This window comes from Notolepis coatsorum (assembly GCF_963971535.1).
Source record: "Notolepis coatsorum genome assembly, chromosome: 10".
NCBI classification, from domain to species: Eukaryota; Metazoa; Chordata; class Actinopteri; order Aulopiformes; family Paralepididae; genus Notolepis; species Notolepis coatsorum.
This window is the reverse complement of record NC_140174.1, coordinates 136,980,863-137,008,559: the sequence shown is the minus strand read 5'-3', so window position 1 is coordinate 137,008,559 and position 27,697 is coordinate 136,980,863. Positions and strand designations below refer to the sequence as shown.

The 27,697-nt window shown below is 43.5% G+C and overlaps 1 protein-coding gene across 1 annotated transcript in view; it reads right to left on the bottom strand.

The window, feature by feature from the left end:
* The window catches only part of LOC311235737 (cell surface hyaluronidase-like), a gene marked incomplete at its 3' end in the record, with an annotated part of 70,593 nt that extends 43,572 nt beyond the window's left edge, over positions 1-27,021 (bottom strand). Inside the window, exons 1-2 of the mRNA XM_084323203.1 lie at positions 26,832-27,021; positions 208-565 (exon numbers count right to left, since the gene is read on the bottom strand). Coding sequence (XP_084179329.1) covers positions 208-547 — 340 coding nt within the window. The 5' untranslated portion in view covers positions 548-565; positions 26,832-27,021. The remainder of the gene's footprint in view (positions 1-207; positions 566-26,831) is intronic.
* Positions 27,022-27,697: the final 676 nt, after the last annotated feature.

Here is a 27,697-nt window from a genome sequence, read left to right as displayed (position 1 = left end):
GGTTAAGCAGCGGTAGAACAGAGAACTGTACGTCTGCCAATGAGCGAGACAACTGATAAGATCAATCTTCTTCGCTTCCGAATATCCCATTCATAGAAAACTGTGTCGCAACACCGGCTGGGAGTCATGTTTGGAAACAAAACGAATGGCCAATCACACGACGGGAACAAACAAAAGGACACCACGTCACACACGACTGCCACTGACCGTCCATCACGTCGCCGCTGGTGAGGGTGAGGATGAGGATGAGGGAGAGGAAGAACACCCCGAGCGACACGCCGAAACACATGAAGGTGTTCCTCCTCTTCCTGCGGCTCTGCGCTCGCTCCCGGCGCTGGCTCTCCTCCGGCAGGCTGAAGGTGGCCCGGTGCTGCGGGGGCGGGCCGTGGGGCTTTATCGGCGGAGGGGGCGGGGCCTTGGAGGGCGGAGGCGAGCGGAGGGGAGCGACCCGGCCGGGGACGTATCCTGGGGACCGCTGGTGGTGGTTGCCGTTGGGCGGAGCCACGAAGACAGGGGGGAGGCGGCTTGGGCCATCATTCATCGGCATGGTATGTCTGTCTGCTACCTGAGAGGGAGGGAAGGAGACGGAGTGAGTGTGTGTGTGTCCGATAGAGAGAGAGAGAGAAGGGGTAGGTTAAATACTTAAATCAGAACATTTATATTCCCTCGTCACCAAAGGACATGTAATTGTACGCTTGCAAGATAAATGGCGCGTGGGGAAGATGGAAAGAGTGGATAGCAGCAAAGATAGTAGAGGAGTCGTAAAGGAGGTCTAACGGGGGTGTCTAGGGATCAAAGAGAGAGGGGGGGGTAAGAAAAGAGGAAACACAGCAGGAGGTCAAGGAGGAGAAAGAGCTTGAATCTGAGGAAACTGGCAACAGGCCACCAAACGTCTCACTACGCAGCCCCAGCCAGGTAGAGACCCTGGGAGGCAGTGAGTCACTTATTCATCTGGAACGTCGACCAGTAGACCCCCGGTTTGGCTCAGTAAGGTAAGGGTGACCTTGGCTGGTTTGGCTGGGTGAGGGTGACCTTGGCTGCTCTTGCCCACAGCAATAAAGGCGGCGGAATAATGGATCTCTGAGTATTATGGACTCCATGTAAACACACACACTACAGCCAAGCCAGATGGCACCAATTACAGTAGAGAAGGGACGGAGAGAGAGAGAGAGAGAGAGAGAGAGAGAGAGAGAGAGAGAGAGAGAGAGAGAGAGAGAGAGAGAGAGAGAGAGAGACTTGAAGAGTGAGTGAGGTACATAGAGTTAGAAGAGAGAGATTCCCATGTATTCGACTGTGAAAAACAGCAACATTCTCTCAAAGAGAGGGAGCGAGAGAAAGAGACAGAGAGAGAGAGGAGACAGATGGAGACAGAGGGGGAGCTCTAGTCTGGACCTGGTCTGGCCCCACTCACATCACACAAATACACAAAGTAGCACACTGGTGAGTGAGACACAGTCGCATACAGAAGCACACACACAAAGGAAGGACACACACAGAGGGAACACATGCACAAGAGTGATGCAGATATACACACATGCACAGGGCACACAAAGGAAATGACACTGCAGGAAAAAAAGCCTCCATGGCACTTTTCTTGAAAACAAACCCTCGAACACACTGTACAACTGTAATAACACAGGGGCTACAGCCTAAATGGCAACAAGCACAGGTTCCACAGGTTGCCCAAAGGGCATGCGACTTGAAGAATGACCTAGTCTTTTATGGAGGTCGTTAAAACTGTGGAAGCACAACAGCGGAGTCCCCAGCAGCCTCGTTCAAACCACAGATGTCCTGTAACTTACTAATTTAACTTCTTAAATCATCCCCTTAAACGCAGCCTTGGCTGGTGCGTTACTAGTGCTACACACACACTCTCGCTCTCTCACTGGCCAACTGGGTCACATACCACCAATTTTTCCCAGAGTAAAAGATACTCTATGTCGTAATCAGTTCATAAGCAATAGATAAATCGGGACTAGCTTGCCACCTCTTGGTCAATTCGTTTTTGTATGCATTTTTCTATGCTGAATTATTTCAAGCACATCTCCGGGAAACACAATTTTACAGATTTGTTGATCGAATCGAAATATTCCATGACTATTAAAGTATATAAGTCGACTAATAATTTCTTTAAATGGATATTTCACTTTTGCAGAAATTGTGAAAAACCAGCAGTCTTACCTTCATCTGAAATCATCTGAGTAAGCTAGCGAGGTCCCACTGCTGTCCCCGTCGCCCGCGGTCCACACCACCATTCCTCCCAGGTGTTATGCTCCTCATTAACATCCATTCATTTTGATTAATGTCTTCTTTAGTATAAACAAATCTCACTCGAGGTGTAGTTTGACCAACTGTGAACTTTTCACAGAATGTTTGGAATCTTTCTTCCACACTCCTACGAAGAGCTGTCTTGACGCCTGGCACCACCCTCTGCCCAAGAGGACAAATTAGTTTTGACCAAATACTGAGTGACATCCGCGACCAAATTAGTTTGAAAGAGAATGCGGCTATAACATTGAATTATGTGTTTACATACAGAGTATCACTAATAATAACCAAAAATGTTAGTTGTCTGAACATTTATGAGTTATGCAGTGATATTATTATCAGAAAAGTAAATAGACTATAGTGCTAAATATTTTCTTGCTTGAGGAAACCATACCTTCATCGTCGTTTCCGTTGATACAGTGAATGAACAACAGATGCTGGGAAATTTAATTATTTAACTTTTTTCAACTCAATTTCAGTTCTAATTTATATACGGAGATATTTGACAGTGGAATGTTGTCCAACTCTCCATGTAGGAGAGTGTCTTTCTTCCAGCAAGGCAGCATGTAACCATGGGTAGCCTCCCCAAACATTCCACGAAAGACAAAGATACACAGCACACTCAAACGTACAACTCATTCGGTTTGCCGGATCTGCTTTTATTTTTCAAAGCCATTACATCTGTGAAGAAGACACGTCAAAATAAACACGGATCATAGACTCAGAATTGTCTGCTTTGTTGAAATCAGCACAGCAGTAGTTTGTTTACGTCCAGATGTATGATATTTAGACTAGGTCCCCAAAATGAATGGAAGCGAATGAGGAGCCCGACGCCCGGGAGGAATGGTGGTGTTGACAGTGGACAACAGGGACTGCGGTTTGCATAGAGGCAAGACTGCTGAAACTTGATAAGTTCTACTAAAGTGAAATATCCCTTTAAATTGAGAACAGCCCTAATCTGGACTATGGATTCTGAAGAAAAACAGATAAGAAGAAAAAGAGTGTCAGTTAGGGATTCGGGTTGAGTACCAAACTCAGTATTTTTAAGGGTACAACTACACTACTGACCGAATTACATCGGTACTACTGAGTACCGATTCACGCTAGAATCGATCAATCGATACCAGATTTTGGTACCTTTACATGTTTAGTATAAGAGTGTACTATGCTAGAATCTGTCTGTCATTGGCCGCCAAAAACTATTATTCTCGTGTTTCGTCGCCAACCGTTTAGTACCAAAAACGAGTTCTCGTTTTTAGATCCTTTGATATTTTTCCTTTGATCCCCATTCTAAACACTCGCTCGGAGCTGCCTGTGTCTCCCTGGCACCGCTGCCTATGTTAAAATTGCAATGACGATCGAATCCCGCCAGGTGGCAGTATCACCTGCCTTTTTAACTGGGGATATCAGTTGTCTTTCAGTACTGAGGTACCTCCGGCTGCTTCCCCCTCAAAGTGAATCAGGACATAGCAATCGGTAGGAGATTTGATGCTTCAAACCTATTGTTTCCTGTATGATAGCCATGCCCAATATTAGGGCTGACCTTCGAATTTCTTTTTGGCATTCGAAGCTGCAGGGCTGAGATTCGATTTTAATTCGAAGCTTCGAGATAAAACAAATGTAATAATTTTTTTTGGGGGGGACTTGTACATCACTTTGTTCAACTTTGTCAGTGCTGTAAAGTTTAAACCTTTTTAAATCTTAGACAAACGAAACACTTTGCTTTCATGAAATATTGTAAGCCGACATTTGAGGCTTTATAAAAGCAGCATAATGAACACAAATCTGTCAGTTCCGAGTCCGACCTCATCTTAAATAACAAACAGCATTGCTTGTTGTAGTTTTTAACAAAAAGGGGCAGAGTTGATTTTTCAAAAAAATTAAGAATACTATATATATAGACATATATTATTATTATTATTTTTTTAATATATTCAAATTTTATTTTCCCATTCGAATCCCATGCCCATCGAACGAAGCTTCGAAGATTCGAAGTATTTAAGACAGCCCTAACACACACACAACACTCATGCTGCAACCGCTAAAACAATCACTTTAAACAAAATGTCACTTTAAAAATGGAAAAGTCACTTGTGTTTCCCACAGGATTTTCAGAGACTATGGGGGGTGAACCTCCGACCCTCTAGGGGGGTGAGGCTGAGGCGACGGGATGAAGTGAACAGGCTTTTACTGAGCAGTTTGCAAGCAACAATGATTACGAAACGAAACGGTTACTAAACAAAAGCGAACTGCAAAACCCGAAAACAATACTCAGCAATGCTGGAAAAATAAGGACTAAGAGAGGAACGGACTCACGGGGAATACTGTTGACAAAGGTGAGTATGTGACCGAACACAACTGTGAATGAAAATCAATACAATACAATACAATGGTGCGACAATGACTGAGAAACGGGCAGGTCTAAATAGTGCCTGTGAACTAATTACTAATGAGTGCCAGCTGGTATAAGGCCAGGCATGGCCAAGACAGGTGAACACAGAATTAGTCAAGAAAACTCACATCATAAATAAAAGCATGTGTAAATGGAATATCTTAAAGGAAAAACATATGTAAAAGAACAACCCTTAACACTTTGAATGCCCATCACGAGATATCTAGTGTTATCAGCCCGCCCCCTGAATGCCCATCACGAGAATTCTTGTTATTTTTTTTTATTAGCGATCTGAATTCATATTTCATCGACAGAGTCTACTATTGGTAAACCAGCCCCACCAGGCGCTCAGATGTGAAAAAAGCGCCCCCTATCGTCTCCCAGATGGTAATGCACCCTTTTGGATTGGACTCAATGAAAATGGATGAGAAAAAAAAAATCCGGAATCCACATTTTACTTCTCACGCATGTAACCGGAGCCGATCAGATTCATTGTGGACCCTCAGCACAGCGTGTAATATGTGTTTTACAGTATACGCGTTGGATCAATAAAAGGATAGATTTTTGGAATGGCGATCAGGAATTGGAATAATCCATTTGGATACATCTGATCTCAGGTAAGGAATCTATTTTACCAGTCTTAGGATAATCAGACCTGTTTTATATGTGATATGGCTGTTTGACTGTGCGAACGATCAGGAACTAAGAGAATCGATTTTCAGCTCGCGGCACCAGCGTGCATACGTACTAGGGCTGTCTTAAATACTTCGAAGCTTCGTTCGATGGCACAAGCTTCGAACATTAAAAAAAAAATCGAAGTAAAAAGAAAAAATTTCACTTTTTTTTTTTTTACTTCGATTTGTGTGTGTGTGTGTGTGTGTGTGCGCATGGGGCCATTGGGTGGGGCCGGGGGACAAATACACTGGAGGAAAGTAACCCAGCTCAGCACTGCCCAAATTATATCATCACTATTGCCTGTTTGAAGGATATCATCCTCAAATACATATACACCTACATGCCTTGTAGAATTCCACACATAAGAAAGAAAGATACTGGGATGAATAAACAAAATAGGAAATACATTTTAGATAAGGTGCTACTGAGATGTTTTGGTGAGTTCTTTGTTTTTTTTGTGGAAGTTGCCCTTCTTAAAAATGCATGAACATTCACTGATAATTGGTCTGTAGTGGAGTCTACAAGGTCTACATTGCCGAACCATGTAGAATCCGGACCTTGTAGACTGACATAATTCTGTGCATAGTTTAGTCTACACAGGCCATATTTCAAATAATCTAAATCTTACTTCATTCATCTTAAACATTCTTGATTTGGGGGATTGGTAGTTCCCATGAAATCTGAAGTTGTTCAAACGACAACAGCGATCCACCTTGAATTAAATCACACAGCGGAGTGAAACCTTGTTGGCTCAGTCACGAAAGGGGCTACTTAATTAATTAATCCAACCCACTTTATTTATAGAGCACATTTAAAAACAACAACGTTTATGAAAGTGCTGTACAAGTCCCACAACATAAGATACAACATTTAAAAAATAATTTTTTTTTATTTATTTTTTTCTCGAAGCTTCGAATTAAAATTGAAGATCGGCCCCGAAGCTTCGATTGCCAAAAAAAGCTTCGAAGGTCAGCCCTAATACGTACACATATACTATCGATAATCTAGCGTTTATTTGAAAACGATTCATAAATAGGCCGAAAAATTACAACATTCTAGAATATTACAGTACAGGGCGTTTATCACAGATTCTTTTTTTTTCTTCTTGAAAACGAGGGCTTTTCAAAATGCTATAAACGGAAATGAACTGATAAAAAAACAATCCGATTTGACAATGTTGACTGGAAAATGAGTCATTGATAAGCGACGGGCAGATTAGACACATGGCCATAATTTAAAACATAGATTAGGCGATATTAATGCTAACATTGAAGTGGATGGTGGGCATTCAAGCACTAAATGTGCGCCCCCTGCTGGGCACTGAAAGTGTTAAAGGAAACATATGTAAATATGTTAACACTATTAAAAACATGTGTAAAGGGATGAGCCTTAAAGGAAACACATGTAAAGTTATCAACACTTACAGAAAACATATGTAAAAGAGATGAACCTTTAAAGGAAACATATGAAAAGATAAAACCTTTTAAACACAAGCTAAAACGCACCACACAACATGAACAGAGGAAACACAGCATTAAAGATAGCATAAATATCATCCAGCAGACCTAGGACTAGAGGCCGCCTGAGAAGGGAGTAGGGGATATCTGCAGAGCCACAGAGCCCAGGCGTGGACGGGTTTGAGGCGGGGCTTCGTGGCGTAGACAAGTATTAGTGGCCTGGACAAGTATTTGCACTACTGCGCATGTGGATGAGGGGGGGGGGGCTCTCTTGCTCGCTCCCTCTCTCGTTTACGACACACATACACAACTTAACTTTCGTCTCGTTTACATCAGGGTCCCCCATTTTCAACTTAACTTTCATCTCGTTTACATAGACACAGGGCTGTACGTTAACTTTTTTTGCACATAGCACTGGTGCTACAGAGGTTGATAGTTTTGTAGCACAGGCCAAAATCTTGTAGCACAAGTATAAAACTTGTTATATTTGTAACAGTCACAAATGTGCCTATTGTATTTGTGTTATTTAGTTGCAGTGCCATGTTTGGCTGTCATTTAGTATATCGCCATGTGTTATTATTACTATGATACTCTCATATGCTATTTTCAATTAATATCATAAACAACATAAGGAATATTAGCATAATTTTGAGTGGACTGAAGGAATGAGTCAGCGTTAATAGTTTTAAATGCAAATAATTTATTGAAACATAGAAGTGGGGTCGGTTGGGACACACACACACACACAATGGGGGACCCTGATGTAAACAAGACAAACGTCTTTCTCAGGTCTGCATCCCCTTAACAATTGTGTGTATTGAGCCATACTGTACTGTACCCATTCTGCAATCTGTTAAATAAAGTTCTCATTCATTCATTCACACACACTGTTTCAACTCACCACCCCCGCATCATATTGTAGTCTAGTCTGTCTTCAAACTTCCACTCCTCTCGAAACTTGTTTATTTGAATATCAACATTATCTGTCCATCCTCAGTTTACTATAATATACTCCTGTCCTGACTAGTGACTTCATCATCTTTCCAAACGCACGCACGCACACACACAGGGAAGGGGAGAGAGTGCCCCCCCATTTCCCTTTCCACACTGTGTCTGCTGGCTCTGCCTGTGATCAGGATTAGCTTGTTAGCTTGCTAACGTTGTAGTGATTGTAATGGTACATAAACGTTAATTTCGGGCGATGTGCGCATAAAGGAATGGCGACGGTGCAAAGCATGTAGATGCATTTGACCCGTTGCGAGAAGAAAAAAACACCACGGACTTATTTCGGGACGTGTAGGCGCACTGCTGTGTTAACGCAGCAACCGACCAACGCGCTGCTCTGCTTGCAGAAGGCGCACGGATAGGGCGGATATGACTCGTCGAGTTGTCACAAGAGTTTTTTCAAAATAAGATTATCATATGCACCTGAACGTTGCTAGCTTTCGGAGCCTAGCTGGAGCTGCGCGTGGGCAGAAATGAGACCCGCTACAGGATTTTCAAAATAAGAGTATCTATATGAACCGAATCCCTATCGCACCAGTGCTACTGAAGTAAATCCATCCATCGCACAGACCGCTGTTGCTGTAGCACGTGCGAGATATATGTCGCACTGTACAGGCCTGCATAGACAGTAATGTTACATCTAGACATTTATGACATACCAGATCTACAAATATACAGCACTGTTTGTGATACAAAAATATAGTAATAATAGAGTATATACATTTGAGGGGGAATACATTTACATTTTTCATTACAAGTTTTCATTCACACTCAAAATCTGTGTTCATTTTCTATTTTGCATACTAATGTTCTGTGTCTTGAGTCGTACTTGTATTGAAAAACTGATTTTATATGTCTGAGGAGAAGACTGGTACTCATCATCTTCGTCTCCACAAAAAGAAAAATGACATGTGAAGTATGTTGTGTGCCAGGTTCAAACAGTGCTGTATATGTACAGTTTATTCCTACTCCTATCCAAGCTCCGGGAGGGTCATCAAAGAGAAGTTGCATATTCTCAGTCCTTGCCCCACAATGGTGGAATGAACTACCCACCCCAGTTAGGACAGCCGAAACCCGTCCAATCTTTCGCCGTCGACTAAAGACGCACTTCTTCAACCATTATCTGAATTAAAAAATAAAAATAAAAAAAATCTAACCCTAACTAACCTTACTGTCATGCACTTGTCCTAATAAACTAACCTACACTGTAGCACTCAACACTTTATGAACATTGTTACTCAGCTGATAGAGTTGTGCCCTTCCTGATGACTTGTCGTACAGAACTTGTAAGTCGCTTTGGATAAAAGCGTCAGCTAAATGACTAAATGTAAATGTATTCCCCCTCAAATGTATATACTCTATTATTACTATATTTTTGTATCACAAACAGTGCTGTATATTTGTAGATCTGGTATGTCATAAATGTCTAGATGTAACATTACTGTCTATGTAAACGAGACGAAAGTTAAGTTGAAAATGGGGGACCCTGATGTAAACTAGACGAAAGTTAAGTTGTGTATGTGTGTCGTAAACGAGAGAGGGAGCGAGCGAGAGAGCCCCCCCCTCATCCGCATGCGCAGTAGTGCAAATACTTGTCCAGGCCACTAATACTTGTCTACGCCACGAAGCCCCGCCTCAAACCCGTCCACGCCTGGGCTCTGTGGCTCTGCAGATATCCCCTATTGTGAGAAGGTCAAATATCTGGAGTTGCTGCGCTTGGCCACCAGAGGGCGGCAGAAAACCACTGTTCATATTGTTCGGACAGGATCCCTGGCCGGGACCATGACAGTACCCCCCCCCCCAAAGGGTCGGCTTCCAGACGACCGGTAAGACCGTCCGGGAACGGGTGAGGCGGGGGGCCAAGACCCCGGAAAAAACTGGTGGGACGGAGGACCGGTCAGGGGGCCTGGAGAAAAGGGGCGTGGCCGACAGACCCGGAGCAGGACCCTGGATGAGGGATCCTCCAGGTGCAGGACTCGGGTTCTGGTCCGGAGCGGAGGCGCGAAGACGACAACCCCGGAGCAGGACCCCGGACGGGGACCACTCCATGTGCAGACCTCGGGACCGGGTGCAGAACCCCGGACGGGGGTCTCTGCGGACGAAGACCACAGCGAAGACCACAGCGAAGACCATGGCGAAGACCACGGCATAGGGCTCGACCAGACGAAGAGCCGGGACCAGACGAGGAGCCGGGACCAGTCGGGGAGCCGGGATCAGACGAGGAGCCAGGACCAGACGAGGAGCCGGGACCAGATGAGGAGGCCGGGCTGGGGGTAGAAACCGGACCGGGCGTAGCGGCTGGGTCAGGCGTGGGAGCCGGACATGACGTGGAGGCCGGACCGGGCGTGGAGGCCGGACCGGGCGTAGCACCTGGGGCTAAGCTAACAGGGGCTAGGCTGGCAGTAGAGGCTGGTGTAGCTGAAGAAGCCTTGCTAGCTGTAAGGGCTTTACTAGCCTTTCTAGACTTGCTAGCAGTAGCAGGGGGAGCTAAGCCAGTACTAAAGGCCGGAACCACACTGAGTCTCCTAACTGAGGAAGCCCTAGGTTTAGCTGTAGGGCCTGTAGAACTAGCAGTGGCTGTCCTAGCAGGGGATGCTAAGGAGGTAGCTGACACGGCTATATTGGCTACAGGGGCTACAGGACCTGTGCTAGCAGGGAGAGCTGAGGTACTAGCTGTAGGTGCTACATTAGCAGGAAGAGCTAAGGTGCTAGCTGCAGAAGCTAAACTAGCAGACAGGGCTGGACTAGTTGTAAAAGCCTGGCTAGCCGAAGAAGCTAAACTAGCAGACAGGGCTGGACTAGTTGTAAAAGCCTGGCTAGCCGAAGAAGCTAAACTAGCAGACAGGGCTGGACTAGTTGAGAAAGCCTGGCTAGCTGAAGAAGCTAAACTAGCAGACAGGGCTGGACTAGTTGAGAAAGCCTGGCTAGCTGAAGGAGCTTTGCTAGCCTCCCTAGACTTACTAGCTGTAGCAGAAGGAGCTAAGCTAGAGATACAGGCCGAGTCTCCTAACAGAAGAAACCATTGACTTGGTTGTGGGGGCAGAGGTTCTGCTAGCTGCGTTAGCTACGGTAGCTAGGCTAGCAGCTATGCTAGTAGCCTGGACTGTCTTAACAGAGCGGGGGTTAGCAGTACTAGCTGGGGAAGCTAGGCTAACGGCTATGCTAGTAGCCTGGACTGTCTTAATAGAGCGGGGGTTAGCAGTACTAGCTGGGGAAGCTAGGCTAGCAGCTATGCTAGTAGCCTGGACTGTCTTAACAGAGCGGGGGTTAGCAGTACTAGCTGGGGAAGCTAGGCTAACGGCTATGCTAGTAGCCTGGACTGTCTTAATAGAGCGGGGGTTAGCAGTACTAGCTGGGGAAGCTAGGCTGACGGCTATGCTAGTAGCCTGGACTGTCTTAACAGAGCGGGGGTTAGCAGTACTAGCTCTGGAAGCTAGGCTAACGGCTGGGCTAACAGCCTGGGCAGTGATAACAGTGCGGGGCCTAGCAGTACTAGCTCCTGAAGCTAGGCTAACGGCTGGGCTAACAGCCTGGGCCGTATTAACGGCGAGAGGACTAGCTGTACCTGCGGAGGAAGGCGTGCTGGCAACCGGAGCTTCACCGGGGGCAAAGGACAAGAGCTCCCGAATCAGCCACCGGATCACACGGCCATGCGCCTCCAGCTGGAGTGCCTGCTCCGCGCTGCGCTCACCGACAGAGGTGAGCAGCATGTACACAGTCCATCTCTCCTCTGAGGATGAAGAGGGAAAATCCCCTTTGAAGAATTTCTCCATTGAGAGGAGAGCGTCGCTCGCTCTTGCTGTCTTCATGACTGCTGGGGTCAGAACTGGTCGTGCCATTCTGTGAGGGTACGGTGTGGGAATAGAAGAGGAGACCCCAAGTGCAGGACACAAGCAGAGAGAGAAGAGGCTGAGGCGACGGGATGAAGTGAACAGGCTTTTACTGAGCAAGCAACAATGATGATTACAAAACGAGACGGTTACTAAACAAAAGCGAACTGCAAAATCTGAAAACAATACTCAGCCATGCTGGAAAAATAAGGACTAAGGGAGGAACGGACTCACAGGGAATACTGGTGACAAAGGTGAGTATGTGACCGAACACAACTGTGAATGAAAATCAATACAATGCAATGCAATGACGCGACAATGACTGTGAGAAACGGGCAGGTCTAAATAGTGCCTGTGAACTAATTACTAATGAGTGCCAGCTGGTATAAGGCCAGGCATGGCCAAGACAGGTGAACAGTGAACACAGAATTAGTAAAGAAAACTCACATCATAAATAAATGTGTAAAGGGAATATCTTAAAGGAAAAACATATGTAAAAGAACAACCCTTAAAGGAAACATATGTAAAGATGTTAACACTATTAAAAACATGTGTAAAGGGATGAGCCTTAAAGGAAACACATGTAAAGTTATCAACACTTACAGAAAACATATGTAAAAGAGATGAACCTTTAAAGGAAACATAAATTATGAAAAGATAAAACCTCTTAACACTTTCAGTGCCCATCACGTCATATCACGTTTTATCAGCCCAATGCCTGAATGCCCACGACGTTTATTAGCGTTTTATTTTTTAATTAGCAATCTGAATTCATATTTCATCAACAGAGTCTCCCGTTGGTATGCAGCCCCTGTAGGAGCTCAGATGTGAAAAAACCGCCCCCTGTCGTCTCCCAGATGGTAATGCACCCTTTTGGAATGGACTCAATGAAAATGGATGAGAAAAGAAAAATCCGGAATCCACATTTTACTTCTCAGGCATGTAACCCGAGCCGATCGGATTCATTGTGGACCCTCAGAACAGCGTGGAATACATATGTACAGTATGTAGCGTTGGATCAATAAAAGCGATCGATATTTGGAATGGCGATCAGGAATTGGAATAATCTTTTTGGATAACATCTGATCTCAGGTAAGGAATCTATTTTACCAGTCTTCGGATAATCAAACCTGTTTTCACGGAGATATAAGCTTTTCCCCTATGTGTGTGTGTGGCTGTGTGGCTGTGCGAGCGATCAGGAAATAAGAGAATACATTTTTCAGATCGCCTATATAGCGTGCATACATACACATATACTATCGATAATAGTTGAAAACTATTCATAAATAGGCAGAAAAATTACAGTTTTTGTGTATTCTAGAATATTCCAGTCTTTTATCATGGCATATTTATATTTTCCTTGAAAACGAGGGCTTTTCAAAATGCTATAAAACGAATGGCCATCGCTTATCAATGACTTGTTTTGTTTACATCAGGGTGAACGCTGTTGCGAATGACAGAGCTCTCATATTTGCGAATGCATAAACTATATCTTAAATTATGGCTATGTGTCTAATATGGCCGTCGCTTATCAATGACTTGTTTTGTTTACATCAGGGTGAACGCTGTTGCATTCGCAAATATGAGAGCTCTGTCAATTGATAAGCAACGGCCATATTAGACACATAGCCATAATTTAAGATATAGTTTATGCATTCGCAAATATGAGAGCTCTGACTGTCATTGAAGTGGGTGGTGGCAGCGTAACAGCGTTCACCCTGATGTAAAGTAGCGATTTTTTATTGGTTTGTCATGACAAACCAATTACATAATCCAACATATGTGTAAAGAAACAACATATTCCAGTTAACGGTATATTTTTTTAATGATTCAATACGGTATAAATTAGGTTAACTGGAGCTGCGTATTGCTGGCTCTCATATTTGCGAATACAACAGCGTTCACCCTGATGTAAACAAAACAAGTCATTGATAAGCGACGGCCATATTAGACACATAGCCATAATTTAAGATATAGTTTATGCATTCGCAAATATGAGGAGGCTGAGGAGCTTGGCGCGGCTCATGCGCATGCGCGGCGTAAGCGATACCTGGGGCGTGCTAGCGTAGGGTCACGTGGGCTTAGTGGCCAATCAGAGGAACCCGGAAACCGAACAGCGTTGTAGAAGGCATAGACGCGGCCGGGACCATGACACTTTGAGAGCAAAATAAAGAGGCTAGATCTATGATGAACTTTGTGCTCAAATTACACAAAATCGACTAGACTAGTGCTTCCCAATCCTCTCCTCGAAGCACCCCAGCCGTTCGTATTGTGTTCAATTCCACCACCAGCACACCTGATTCAACTTAACTAGCCCTTTATTAGTTGAATCAGGTGTGCTGGTGGTGGAATTTAACAAATACATGGAACGGCTGATGTGTCTCGAGGAGAGGTTTGAGAACCACTGGACTAGAGCATACATTTGAGCCATCAAAGAAATGAAGCAAAAGTGGTTACCTGTGTTGAACTGGTTTATTTTTTAGAAAATAAAAGAATATCGTGGATTACTATTACGACTACTACCACTGCCAATACTACTGATACATCCCTATTGGCAAACTTCATATTAAAAAAAGAATTGTAAAAAAATTATTTACATTTACATTTACATTTTTGTATTACATTTCTTTTTTGGTTCATTATACAACTGTGGCGGGCCGCCACAGTCTAGGTAATTAATGGGAAAATTGTATAGTATAGTTTAGATACATTAAGTATAAAAATGATGGAGTTAAAATTGTAAATTGTATAATAGTAGTGTACATAGGAACCAGTTTCTCAGGAACTTAGCATGTCTTTTTTTATCATGCACATCTTATGTCTTACCCATTTTCTTCTATGCCTATTTTATTATTGTATTTTGCACAATCGATGCGGGCATGACCACCCGCATTTCACTGTATGCCCTAGTATGTATGTGACAAATAAACCTCTTGATTCTTGAGAATATAGATATAGCCCCACACCGCGACGCACACCTATCTCTTACAGCGGTGGCGCAGTAGGACTAGGTACTGTACAAGGATAGCCAAAGCCGCTGGCGCTCAAAGTGTTAAGCTTTCGGATATATGTGACCTGACATTTCCACTATCCGCAACAACACTACTCCTGAATGATATCTCCCAGCTACCGGCTTCCATACAACAAAAAATACTAATTTTAGCGGGAGTTACAGCAGCCAAAAAACTGATAGCCATGAGATGGAAACAACCCGAAAAACGTACAATGATCAATTAGCCTCTTAACCCTTTATCTGCCGGAGATTATTCTCATCTTAATCCCTTCTCTGCCAGTACTGTAAGTCTATGGAGATGTTCCCCTTCTTTGCAGGGCTATAACTTTTTAAATTGTATTGCTAAATTGACATTACTATGGCCCATTCAACATCAAGTATCTATCGTTTAGGATGTAGCAACGTTCTACTTTTTCATTCACACATTCATACTAAAATACTGTCTAAAGTATAAATATGTTTTTATCGTTTTCTGCAGCATTCCATAGAACGTGAGTTATAGCCATAAATACATATATTAGATCATCAAATGTAGTATGATACCGATTGACGTCAGATTAAAAATTTCAATTGTACAAGGTCCTAAACGTCATGACTCATCATCTGATGTTGACCGGAGGGGGGGGGGGGGGTCGTTTATAATGCAATGACCGACGTTAAATTAATCATGTAGTATGGGTGATATGTTGATCATAGCAGTTTGTAGGGATGCACCGATATGAAAATTTGCCACCAATACCGATACCGATTGTTCAACTAACACAATCGGCCGATACCGATATTTGTGGCAACATTTTTTTTTTAAATATTTTTTAAATATTCTTTTTTTTTTTGTAATATTTCTTTTTTTGTAATATTTTTTATTTATTTTTTATGAAACTACTGTATATTTGTGTTACAAATTGTGCTCACCGATATGAACATAGGCCTCTTTACTTACTTAAAAAAAGGAAACAAGAAATAGCACTATCTCTCTCCCAGTATGTTCTGCAGGGCTGTAGCTAGATACTAGTTCTCCCAGCATGGTCTACCTGCTGGGCTGCAGCTAGATACTATTGTCTCAACCAATGAAATTTTGATTGACAGTCGATTCTGCCAATTACGTTACACACCGCTTGCCTCTGCTGTTACCACCAATCGGAAGCGCGTATACATTTTTTACTTCTGCTTTTGTCCGCCATTGATTTTCACAAGAGGTTTTCTAGAACAACAACACGGCGCGGCTGACGTTTAGCTTTTAGCTCCGCAGGATGACTTAAATGAGGCATAATGATTTTACTGCAACTAATGTTATAATAAAACAAAGCCTTTCTATACATGTGTCTGATTGAAAACGTTATTAACAGATTGCAGAATGGGTAAAACTCAGGGCTCTGTGAGCAACGGAACGAACTGAGCTAGTATGAACAATGCTTGCTACGTTCGGGTAAATAATATGCTGAATGTTATTGAACGTGTAACACTAACTATATAACGTTAATGCTACAAAACGAATGCCTTGTTAATCATAAGTAGTAACTTTGATGCAGTAGCTTGTGTGTGTGTGTGGGGGGGACTGCCAACGGCGTTGTGCAGGTCGCGAGTGAACTTTTATTTGTCTTGACGCTACACAAATTGATGGATATTTATCGGCTACTGCCATCGGCACATTCGAGCTTATCGGCCGACAGGCCGATTGCAGTCAACAAGGCACTTATCTGCCGATACCGATACATCGGTGCACCCCTAGCAGTTTGTATGGATAATAATAATCAAACACGCTGAAACTCACCGCAGCTTCCTCTGACCGTTGGGTGATCAGCGTGGAGCAGAAAGATCGCTATTATGGGATGTTGATATATGCGATCCATTTCCAGGTTGTATAATACTATATACGTCCAAATAACGTTGTTTATTGAGTTAGGGCAACCGATCGATTATCCAGTGTGTCGAGATGGAGCCCCGGGAGCGATAGCGAGTGGCCGGACGAAATATGGGTGAGCACCACTCCCGGCCGCTCACTTCCGGTTTTGGCAATTCGCCGATCGGCCACCAGATGGCGGTCTTGAACCGTTGGAGAGTTGAGAGGAGATCTACAGCACCCGTCAAGTCTCCGTGGGTGAAATATGATTGCCATGACAGATTTGTGAAATATTGATCTCAAAGATGCTGTACGACGTCATTGGCAGATTACGCATGGCGGAGAATGACGTCGTAACACGTTCTTGGCGAAGAAAGGGTTAACTTGCAACGGCCCACATGTGGGCCCTCTTGAGGACGATTTGCCCACCTGCACTTTGGCAACCTCTAGTGGCTCGGGTGTGCATATTTTTTAATAAAATATATATTCAGCGGTTCTCGAGTTACATGCCGATATGTGAGGCATACGCCGAAGTACACAGTGTGACAAATACAACACCGACTCCCGGGGCTCTAGCTCCGTCAATCATTTGGCGATCTCGAAAATGATTGGATAGGGTTGTAGCCAATGAGTGTGGCTTTCAGGCTCTGGACCCAGTGTGTCATTTCAGCCATACCAATTTCTGGGGAAATACTACTTCTGGACTACTACAGAAAAACGTGAGTAACAAGTTTTTCTACAACTCAAGTTCAGACCTATGTTACTCTATTTCATTAGCAGTAAAGTGAATTGTCTTTATTGTATCAGAAACTTCAGAATGTCATCTTTCAAAAGAGACCAGGCTCATGCATGTGCTATAAGTATAAAGTATAGTGTTTTGGTTTGCAAGAAAAGTATGCAGTCCTCAAAAACTAAAACTAAAATGGCCAATTTTGGGGGCGCCTGTTAACACATTGGTCGCCAAAAACGGCGTAAGTCGTTATTGCCCGCCATGCGTTGAACGCCAACAACGGCGTAAATCGTTTTTGGGATCAATTTAATTTTTTCGCCATGGCATTCATAATTCATCCAGCCTCCCTCCGGACTGCAGCGGCACCCTGTATGAGATTGCAACGCCTCAATACCGCCGACTGGTGGATGGTCGGGCGAGTTACACTCTCGCCAAAACCGGAAGTGGCGATCGGTGCGTTGAGGAAATTCCTCTGGCAGTCATATCTTGTTACGTGGATCCAGACAAACACTCTAGTGCATTGGGATCGCTTTCGAAACAAGTTCAAGTTCTTTAATAGTTGTCATACAGAAGTACAGAATACTTTCATACAAAATGCTTCTTACTGTTACGCTCCAGAGACTGTGCTAGACAAGATAGTATCAAATAACATAATAACATAATATAGCATGAATTTAGAAGAAGAAAATGAGGTCACAGTGTTCGGTATAGACATATGTACAATGTTCTGAGTTACCATATAATATACAATACACAATACTATGCAGTGTACTAATGTACAGTACTATCTAGTGCAAAGCAGAAATGGGATGAGGTACAATTTTAGGTACAATTTACAGTAAGGTGTACAAGTTGTAGTGCAATCCTTCATCCATAAATATAAAGTGTGGGGAGTGGGTGCTACAGTGTGTTTGTTTAAAGTGGGTGTGTGCTATAAAGTGTGTGGAGTGGGTGCTACAGTGTGTTTGTTTAAAGTGAGTGTGTGCGTGTGGATGTGTGTGCTATGTGTGTTTGGTGGTTGTTGTTGTGTAGTGTTCATTCATTGTTCGTTTAGCAGCCTGATGGCCTGGGGATAGAAGCTTCTTCTGAGTCTTTCTGTGCTTGCCTTGAGACTCCTGTATCGCTTGCCTGACGGCAGCAGTTCAAAGAGGCAGTTGTTCGGGTGGCTCGAGTCCTTAATAATTCTCTTAGCCTTCCCCTTGCAACGCTTGTAGTAAATGTTCTGGAGGGTGGGGAGCCCCCCTCCAATTGTGCGTTCGGCTGAACGTGTCACTCTTTGTAGTCTGCTTTGGTCTTTTGCAGTGCTATTCCCAAACCAGGAGGTGATGTTGCCGGTCAAGATGCTCTCTATTGTACATGAGTAGAAGTTCTTAAGGATCTTCTGGCTGACTTGGAACTTCCTTAGGCGCCTGAGGAAGTAGAGGCGTTGTCGTGCCTTCTTCACCACACTGTTAATGTGTGTGGTCCATGTCAAGTCCTCGGATATGTAGGCTCCGAGGTACTTGAAGCTGTTGACTCTCTCAACCGGTGCCCCGTCGATGCTGAGGGGGCTGTAGTCCTTGACCCCCGACCTCCTGAAGTCCACAATCATCTCCATCATATGATTTTGGCGTTTATTGCGCCATACAAACCGGAAATGGATGTAGGAGATCGACGTCAAATAATTGGGATCCTTTTTCCTTCAGTCTCATCGGCGAACGGTAAGAGGAATATAATGTTATTTTCAGCCCGATTGTTTATTCTTTTCACTGCAAACCATCTGCTCAACATATCAACCCATACTAAATAAAGCCGTTACTGACGATCAAGGAATTATAAAATTTATGGAACGCCCTACCCAAAGCTGTAAAGGAATGTGGATCACTACCCACTTTCAAAACCTCTCTCAAGAGACACCTACGGGAGACTGCAATTCAACACTGGCCCCTGTAAATATCCTAACCCAACCCCCTCCAATGTACAGTCATTTACCTAGTATGGTTTTGTCAATAGTCCAATGTACAATTTTGTTTGTTTGTACAGAGTCTCCCCCCCCTCAATGTACAGTTTTGCTTGCTTATACAGTGTGCCCCCCCCCCCCCCCCCCCCCAACCACCTCCAATGTAAATTACCCAGTATGGTTGTCAATATCCCAGTGTACCCAACCCCCCCCACCCAACCTCCTCCAATGTACAGTTTCTACGTCAAATGTATATACTCCCTTTTCTTGACTCCTTCTGTATCACAAACAGTACTGTATTTGCAAATCTGGTATGTCATAAATGTATAGATGTAGCAGTACTGACTATCTGTATGTCATGTATGTCATATATGTCCTGATGAATTGAAAATGGGGGACCCTGGTGGAAACAAGACGAAAGTCTTTCTCTGGTCTGCATCCCCTTAACAATTGTGTGTATTGAGCTGTACTGTATTGTACCCATTCTGCAATCTGTTAATAAAGTTTTCAATCAATCAATCAATCAATCAACCCCCCCCTTTCCTTCACGCATGATGAAGCATAATGTATACCGATCATATACATTTTAATTTTTTAATATAGCGTGTATAGGAAAGAAACGCCAATCGATAATCTATCATATGCGTCAGGGCCAATAACTAGCATTTTTGGAATTACAGCAGAAAAGCTTAAAACATACTTATATTCTAGACGGTATTAACACAACAATGTATGAATGAAAAAATATAACGTTCCCACATCCTGAACGATAGATAATCGATGTTGAATGGGCCATAGTAATGTCAATATAGCAATACAATTTAAAAAGTTATAGCCCTGCAAAGAAGGTAAACATCTCCATAGGCAGACTGGGTACAATGATGGGCACAACCCCCGGCGCCCAATGTGTTAAGAGGTTACTATTCTTAGATGTAATTTATTTGGATCTCCACTGCTCGGTTAATTGGAGTTAAAGAATCCAACATTGGGTTGTGGGCGTCGGCGGCTGAGAGTGTAAAATCCATGATCTAGCAGCGAAGCGGGTCGGGATGTTGGTCCTGAGGGGTCCTGGGGTGGGGGAAGAAATGTCTTTTGTAATGTCATGCAATATCAATTTATTTTTATATTCGGTTTTTATTATTTCTATTTGTATCTCTATATGGGATGAGATATTTTGGGCCCTTATGAATTTGGTGGTTTGCGGTATCGGGCTGGTGGGGGCCCCTGGTTCGGGGTCTCGGAATATTAAAGAGGCATGACTCGGGGTCCTCATAGGGTGGGGACTGGGGACCGTAGAGGTCGGGACAGGGTTGATGAGGGTTCAGGATATTTCACTGTTCTTCATTTTACATTATTTATACTGCTTTCTTGATTAATTTTATTTTATTTTATTGTCTTGTCATTTTTGTTATTATTATTGTTGAAGTACTGTCCTGTGATGTCTTGTGTATTATTATTATTGTATTGTGTTGTCTCTTGTTATTATGTGGAAATTAATTTTTTCTTTTTATAAGAATTGTATCACAAAAAGAAAGAGTAATATGCTAGACAAGAAAATCTGTATATTACTATCCCATCTCTTGGGTCTTTAGAAAGACCAGACGAGGTCAGAGGAGTTTGATAATATTTACTGAGGATGGCCAGATAATAGGGATGCCCCGATCACGTTTTTTGCCACCGATACCGATCACCGATCGTCGTGAGCCATATCGGCCGATACCAATCCGATACCGATCGTTTTTGATTAAAAGAAATTAAAGTTTATTTTATATAATTTTTATTTTTTTTATAAAATATATATATTATATAATTAGACTTGTATTGTATTATCTGCGAGACATCGCCACCACGCAACAAGCTCCACTGTCTGTGTGTACTCTAGTAGCCTCCAGCTACAGCCAGGATTCTCCGGAGCTGCAGCTGGACCTATACTCGAGTAGCCGTGTCAAGTATATAGCTGTGTCGATTCTTAGTGCAATATCCAAAGTCATAGAAAGGATCATTAATGATCAAATAAACGAATACCACTCTACAAACAACCTGTTGTACGAGCTCCAGTCTGGATTTAGAACATCATATTCCACAGACACATGTTTATTATATCTGACAGACCAAATTAGAACAGAGGTGGACAAAGGTCAATTCTGTGGGATGGTTTTAATAGACTTACAAAAAGCCTTCGACACTGTTAACCACGACATACTTTTATATAAACTGAAGGATATGGGTTTTAACAGTATATCCTTAAGGTGGATGGAGTCTTATCTGAGAGGCAGGAAACAAGTAGTGGAAATTAATGGGACCATATCCTCCTCACTCCAACAGACGTGCGGGGTGCCGCAAGGAAGTATTTTAGGACCACTTTTATTTCTTTTATATATCAATGACATGAAAACTGCATGTGATTGTAAACTGTTTTTATTTGCGGACGATGCTGCACTCATGGTCTCCCATCAGGACAAAAGAGAAGTAGAGAGGTCACTCAGTCTAGAGCTTGTCAAGATCAGTCATTGGCTGGTCGAAAACAGGTTATCCCTACACCTGGGTAAAACCGAAGCTATCCTTTTTGGCTCGGCCATACGACTTAAGAGGTCTCCTGGGTTCAAGGTAGTCGTAGGAGATATCGAGGTAACAGCAAAGGAGGAAGTCACATACTTAGGATGTATTTTGGACAACACCTTATCAGGGGTGAGCATGGCACAAAAGGTGGTCACAAAGATCAATCAGAGAATAAAATTTCTCTGTAGAGTGTCCACCTATATTAACAGGTCAGCAATGGTCCATGGAAGTCCTGGCAGGGGCACTGATCCAATGTCATTATGACTATGCATGCTCCTCCTGGTACACTGGCATCACAGTAGCACTGAAAGGTAGGCTACAGACAGCTCAGAACAAATTAGTTAGAATGATTTTAAAACTCCATCCCAGGACTCACCTTACACAGACACATTTTAACAGCCTCAAATGGCTCAGGGTTGAGGAGAGGGTCTCTCAAATAAAACTCAACATAACACATAGGATACTCGGGAATACTGTCCCTCAGTACCTCAGTGGATATTTTAACATGGTAAGGGATGTACACGGACACGCCACCAGGGGGAGCCCTACAGACATCGTCCCAGTGAGATGCAATAGGAAAATTGGCCAAAACGCATTCCTATATTCAGCAGCAGTACAATGGAATAGCCTACCAATGGAGTTGAAGACCATAAGCCCCTTCTCCACTTTTAAATTAGCTATAAAGAGGTGGATCATAAGTAGCAGAAGCTGGGAGTAGTGAACAAAGGGTTTTAATATGTGTTGTTCCTTTTTTATTCTTTTATTGTCTATAAAATGGAATATTATTGTATGTATTTTTTTGTTTTTATACCACACATCCTGACATACAGACACTACAAACACCCACGTCCACACACCAGTACATAAATCCACTGACACCAATGATGAAGGACCACAATGGAAACAAGCCTATGGCTTTATTGTGTTTTTTATGAAATCCTATTGGTAAATGGAGAAAATGTATACCTGTTTTCATATTGTGATCCAATGTATATGTGTGATTTTTCCATTCTAAACCAATAAACTATTCAATTCAATTCAATTCAAGCCTCGAGCTACGGCCAGGATTCTCCGCGCTGCACCTGGACCCTATTGGTATAATGTTACTTAACTGTGCTCAGCAAGCCCTCAGCTCGAATACGCATCGAATCAGTGTTATAAGACATTGATATCAGGAGCTATCTGTAGCTACTGCTAGCCGGATATATAACGTTAATACAACGCCTCAGTGAATTATTTAGTTCAATGGGACATTTCGTTTTTAACAGTGAACTAACTTGCGCTAACGTGAGCTAACAGCTAACAGCTAACGGGTATCATACCTACCTACTATACTTGCTAGAGCGTTTGTTGATGTCAGGAGCTATCGGTAGCTGGCCGGCTAGATACCGTTCGGTTAGACAATGCCTCATCATCATGTATTAAACTAAAAGTGAATAGTTGACTGGGTCATTTTGTAACGGTAGCTAAGCTAACGTTAGCTCAGGGAGACGCCGACACGCCGTCCTCCCGTGTCTCACTAGACTAGACCCGTGTTTACATGCGTGCGGGAGGAGCTGGACTCGAGAGCAGACGCCGCACCACCGGTGTCTGAGACAGAACTCAGCGACAGCGAGTGATCGGGCTTGACGATCGGTGAAAATAAAACATTATCACCGATCACCGATCGCATATTTATACTGAATATCGGCCGATAACGATCGGTGGCCGATCGATCGGGGCATCCCTACCAGATAATGTTGAAAAACATTTAAAAACACAATACATGATCCGATTTATTTTGTGTGGTGTGTTACAACACAGTGCAACACGGCTGTCCCCGGTTCGACTCCCCGTCTATCTCCCATTCTTCCTCTCTCTCTCTCTACCGGACTGCCCGGTAGTAAAAAAAACAATAAAAGATCTACAAAAACATATTTAAAAGAAATATAAATAACAAAATAACAAAATGTTCTAAATAAATTACATGTTGAAATTGAGAAGTTTGGACACATACAACTGAAATAAAAACATTGTGTTATTACAGAGAGAGTTATGTACAGAAGAAAAAAAAGTACCGTTGGGTACCGAATACCAAATTCCAAGAACTGGTACTGGAACCGGTAATGGTTCAAATGTGAGCGCTACCCAACCCTAGTTAAGGACGCAAGCTAAGCTACATGGCGTAAGCAGGACACATACTAGCTTTTGATCATTTTAACTGTGGCTTAGTTTCTCTATTGGATCCCGTCTCCTTTTCACAACTGAGGACCTCAGACGAAGAACTATGTACGTTCGTCTTAAGTTCTCATAGGAACGTTGTTTTCAAACATGATCATCTAAAGGTGGTAAGTTAAAGAGTGTCGTGTTCACTCCTAGTCAAAGACAGCAGAGGTTGGGTAGTTCCATGTGATATTATATCACTTTCACACTCACAAGTGATTTAGATTAACTTCACATCTGCAGTGCAAATACTTCACAACTGTGTAAACTCCAAAAAATGTCAAAACAGACTTATGTGGTTATTCAGCGCAATGGGTTCAATTGAAGTAATATACTGGAACGCTCAGCAGTTTCAAAAGGATCCAGGGGGGGAATGTGCGTTGCTCTGAACCAGAGTGTCAGAAGTCCTGTAGTGTGTGTGTGTGTGTGTGTGTGTGTGTGTGTGTGTGTGTGTGTGTGTGTGTGTGTGTGTGTGTGTGTGTGTGTGTGTGTGTGTGTGTGTGTGTGTGTGTGTGTGTGTGTGTGTGTGTGTGTGTGTCACGTGTGTGTGTGTGTGTACAGCACTAAGCCCAAACCACTGTTCTAACATCAGTCTCCAACACCTCGAGGGCTGCTGGTCAACGTCATATTCAGAAGGACTTTTTTCAGTAACAATAATAATATGTATCATTCATGACATCTGGTTAGGTATGAAAGATCACGTGTAAATGGCAGCTGGGTGGCGCAGCGGACATTGCACTCGTCACCAACGCAAGAGACAGCGGGTTCGACTCCGGCTGTCGGCGTTGCCTCCGGCTTGGGCCGGCCGTCATACTAACTCAATTGGCAGAGTTAGCAGGTGGAAGTCAATGGGTGGTAATCTGGACGTTGTGGACAGCGACTCCTACAGGTCGGTCAGGGCGCCTGCACAGCAGAGACAGGAAATGGCGGGGGTAGTGTGAGCCTCCCACACGTTACACCTCGCCAATGAGAGTCCACGCTGGCAGGTGAAAAGATGTGACAGGCTGCCTCCTTGTGTATCGGAGGGGACACGTGATGCAAGGCTTCTATCCTCCCTACAACCGGCCAGTGGGGGGCATAGTCGAGCAATGTTCAAGACAGGGGAGGGGAGAATTGGCACAGTGGAATTGGGATGGGAGAAAAAGAGAAAAAGTGGATTAAAAAAAAGAAAGATCACGTGTAACACAATCCAGTTCACGTTCATCACTTTGGACTACAGGGTAATGATAAGAAATGCAATACATAATCAAATATTGCTGTTGTGTCATTTCTGGAATATTTGAGAATGTTCATTGAAAATGACCGTTTCAATTCAATTTCAAATATTTCTGAAATTATTCTGTGAGAAATAAGATTTGATGATGGTATTTGCTTTTCATCATTAAAATGTAGACAGCTAAATAATTCTTTATTTTATTTAGCCTTTTCTCCCAATTTAATCGTTATGCCAATTCCCTCCTGGATGTTACGCTGCCCTACCGTCGGTCTGGGCAGGGTGTAGATGACCACACACCTCCGCTCTGATACATGTGGAGCCGCCAGCCGCTTCTTTTCACCCGACAGCTAGGAGTTTCACTGGGAGAGCGTAACGCTCACAGAGGTTTGCGATATCTCCCCCAGACACCCTCCCTGCTGACCGACCAGCAGGAGTCACTATTGCAACGACCAGGACCCCCCCACCAACTTCCCACGCGGCTGACTGAGCTGGAGGTGCCGCTGCTGGGACTTGAACCTGGGGCTCTGTGGTGGTAGGCGACTGAGTGCTTAAACTCTACCCAGCCGCTAACCCTATCAGTAAAGATGTTACCACACAGACCAAACACTACTACTGTCCCGCCATCGTTCCACACCTGTGCACTTTAGTGAAACTTCAGGTTACTCATTGTTTGGCACTGAGAATAAACAATACCGCAGCCGGATACTTCATAGAGACACACATGTCTTCTTAGTGTCTGTGACTCACTATTCCCATAATCCTGTGTTTTGCCATGACTTCAGAACTAGTGAATATCTTGCAGATGTACAGTAGGCCACATCAATATCAACAGGGACAGGGCTACATGAGACCGTTTCATAAACATTCTATTTTGGCCCCGAGTTTATTTCATGTTGTAGTGTTTGCCAATATGGTAGCTGACAGGAAAGGAAACACTATATTACTCATCAGTTGAAGAGTCTTCCTGAATCTTTGCTTTGAAATGTTGCCTAATATGGAAGTGGGTTCTATATCGGATTAAATGTATGAGCCAAAATATTAAAGTGGGTTCTATATCGGATTAAATGTATGAGCCAAAATAATGTTTCACAAACAATCACACACCGATAGCAGCAGCAACAATGAAAAGTGTTGATGATGATGATAATAACAACATTCTAATACAAATATAACACAACGTGTTTTGTTGCATTCAATCATTGTGCATCATTAAACGCCCTGTTTCTGTTTCATTCACTCTGCATCAACTGCATTCAATGGCAACACAAAATTATCCACATGGATTTATGTATGAGCTTGTTTTGACCACAATATATCTGCCACCCCTCTCTGCGAGTCTGTGTGTGTGTGTGTGTGTGTGTGTGTGTGTGTGTGTGTGTGTGTGTGTGTGTGTGTGTGTGTGTGTGTGTGTCCACCACACTGACAGCTCACAAGGTGTCTTGGACACGTTGCAACACTTTACTCACCGTCCACCAAAAGTTTTAGCCAGCATGCATGATGACCAACAGTTACTTGGCAACAGCGAAATCGCCTTAAAGACATTTTTATTTGTACACAGTGTACACGAGAAATACTGCCGGGAGCATCTTCTTCACACAAACCAACGCGGCTCTCCCAAGGAGCCTCCTACTATGCCTCCCCCCCAGAGCCACAGAGGAGCGACGGAGCTCGGAAACAATAATGTCACCTAACGAGGAGGTCGTACCTTTTCACGAGACGAGCGCCTCTCTTCTGTCCATCCGCTCTCAGTCCGACGAGCCGCGAAACGTTGCCCCGCTGACGCGTGAGACCGACGGTCAGAAACCCAAACAGTCTGCGTTCTGCTTGTGTCCTTTTTATACTTTTCTCTTCACATGGTGTTTTTTCTCACGGGGCTGTCGTCCGTCAGCAGCCCCCCGTCCCACAGACAGGCAAGCGGGCGCGGCTTGAGGGAGAGGACGGAAGGGGAGAGAGGCACGCATTGGAGGAGTGCAGTGCAGTGGTGACCAGGGGCGGGGCTTGGGTTGAGCCGCAGCGCACCCTGCTGGTGAGCGAAGGAAGCGCGGGTTGTATATGAGAGATGGGGTGGGTTTGGTCAAATTACCCCCCATGGTGGGTATTAGGATTAGCAGAAACCGAATGTGTTGTGATGTTGTACTGTACTGTATATTATACATACCGGTATAGTGAGTCATTCATTCCTGTTATCCAGTAACATTTTGGCTTCATCATTTATTGAAGTTATTTTTTAGTTAGTGGAATCTCAAGTTCAAGTTCAAGTTCTTTAATAGTTGTCATACAGAAGTACAGAATACTTTCATACAAAATGCTTCTTACTGTTCTAACTTGGTGGAACATATTGACTGATTGATTGATTGATTGATTGATTGATTGATTGATTGATTGATTGATTGATTGAACATTTTATTAACAGATTGCAGAATGGGTACAATACAGTACAGCTCAATACACACAATTGTTAAGGGGATGCAGACCAGAGAAAGACTTTCGTCTTGTTTACATCAGGGTCCACCATTTTCAATTCATCATAACATATATGACATACAGGTAGACAGTACTGTTACATCTAGA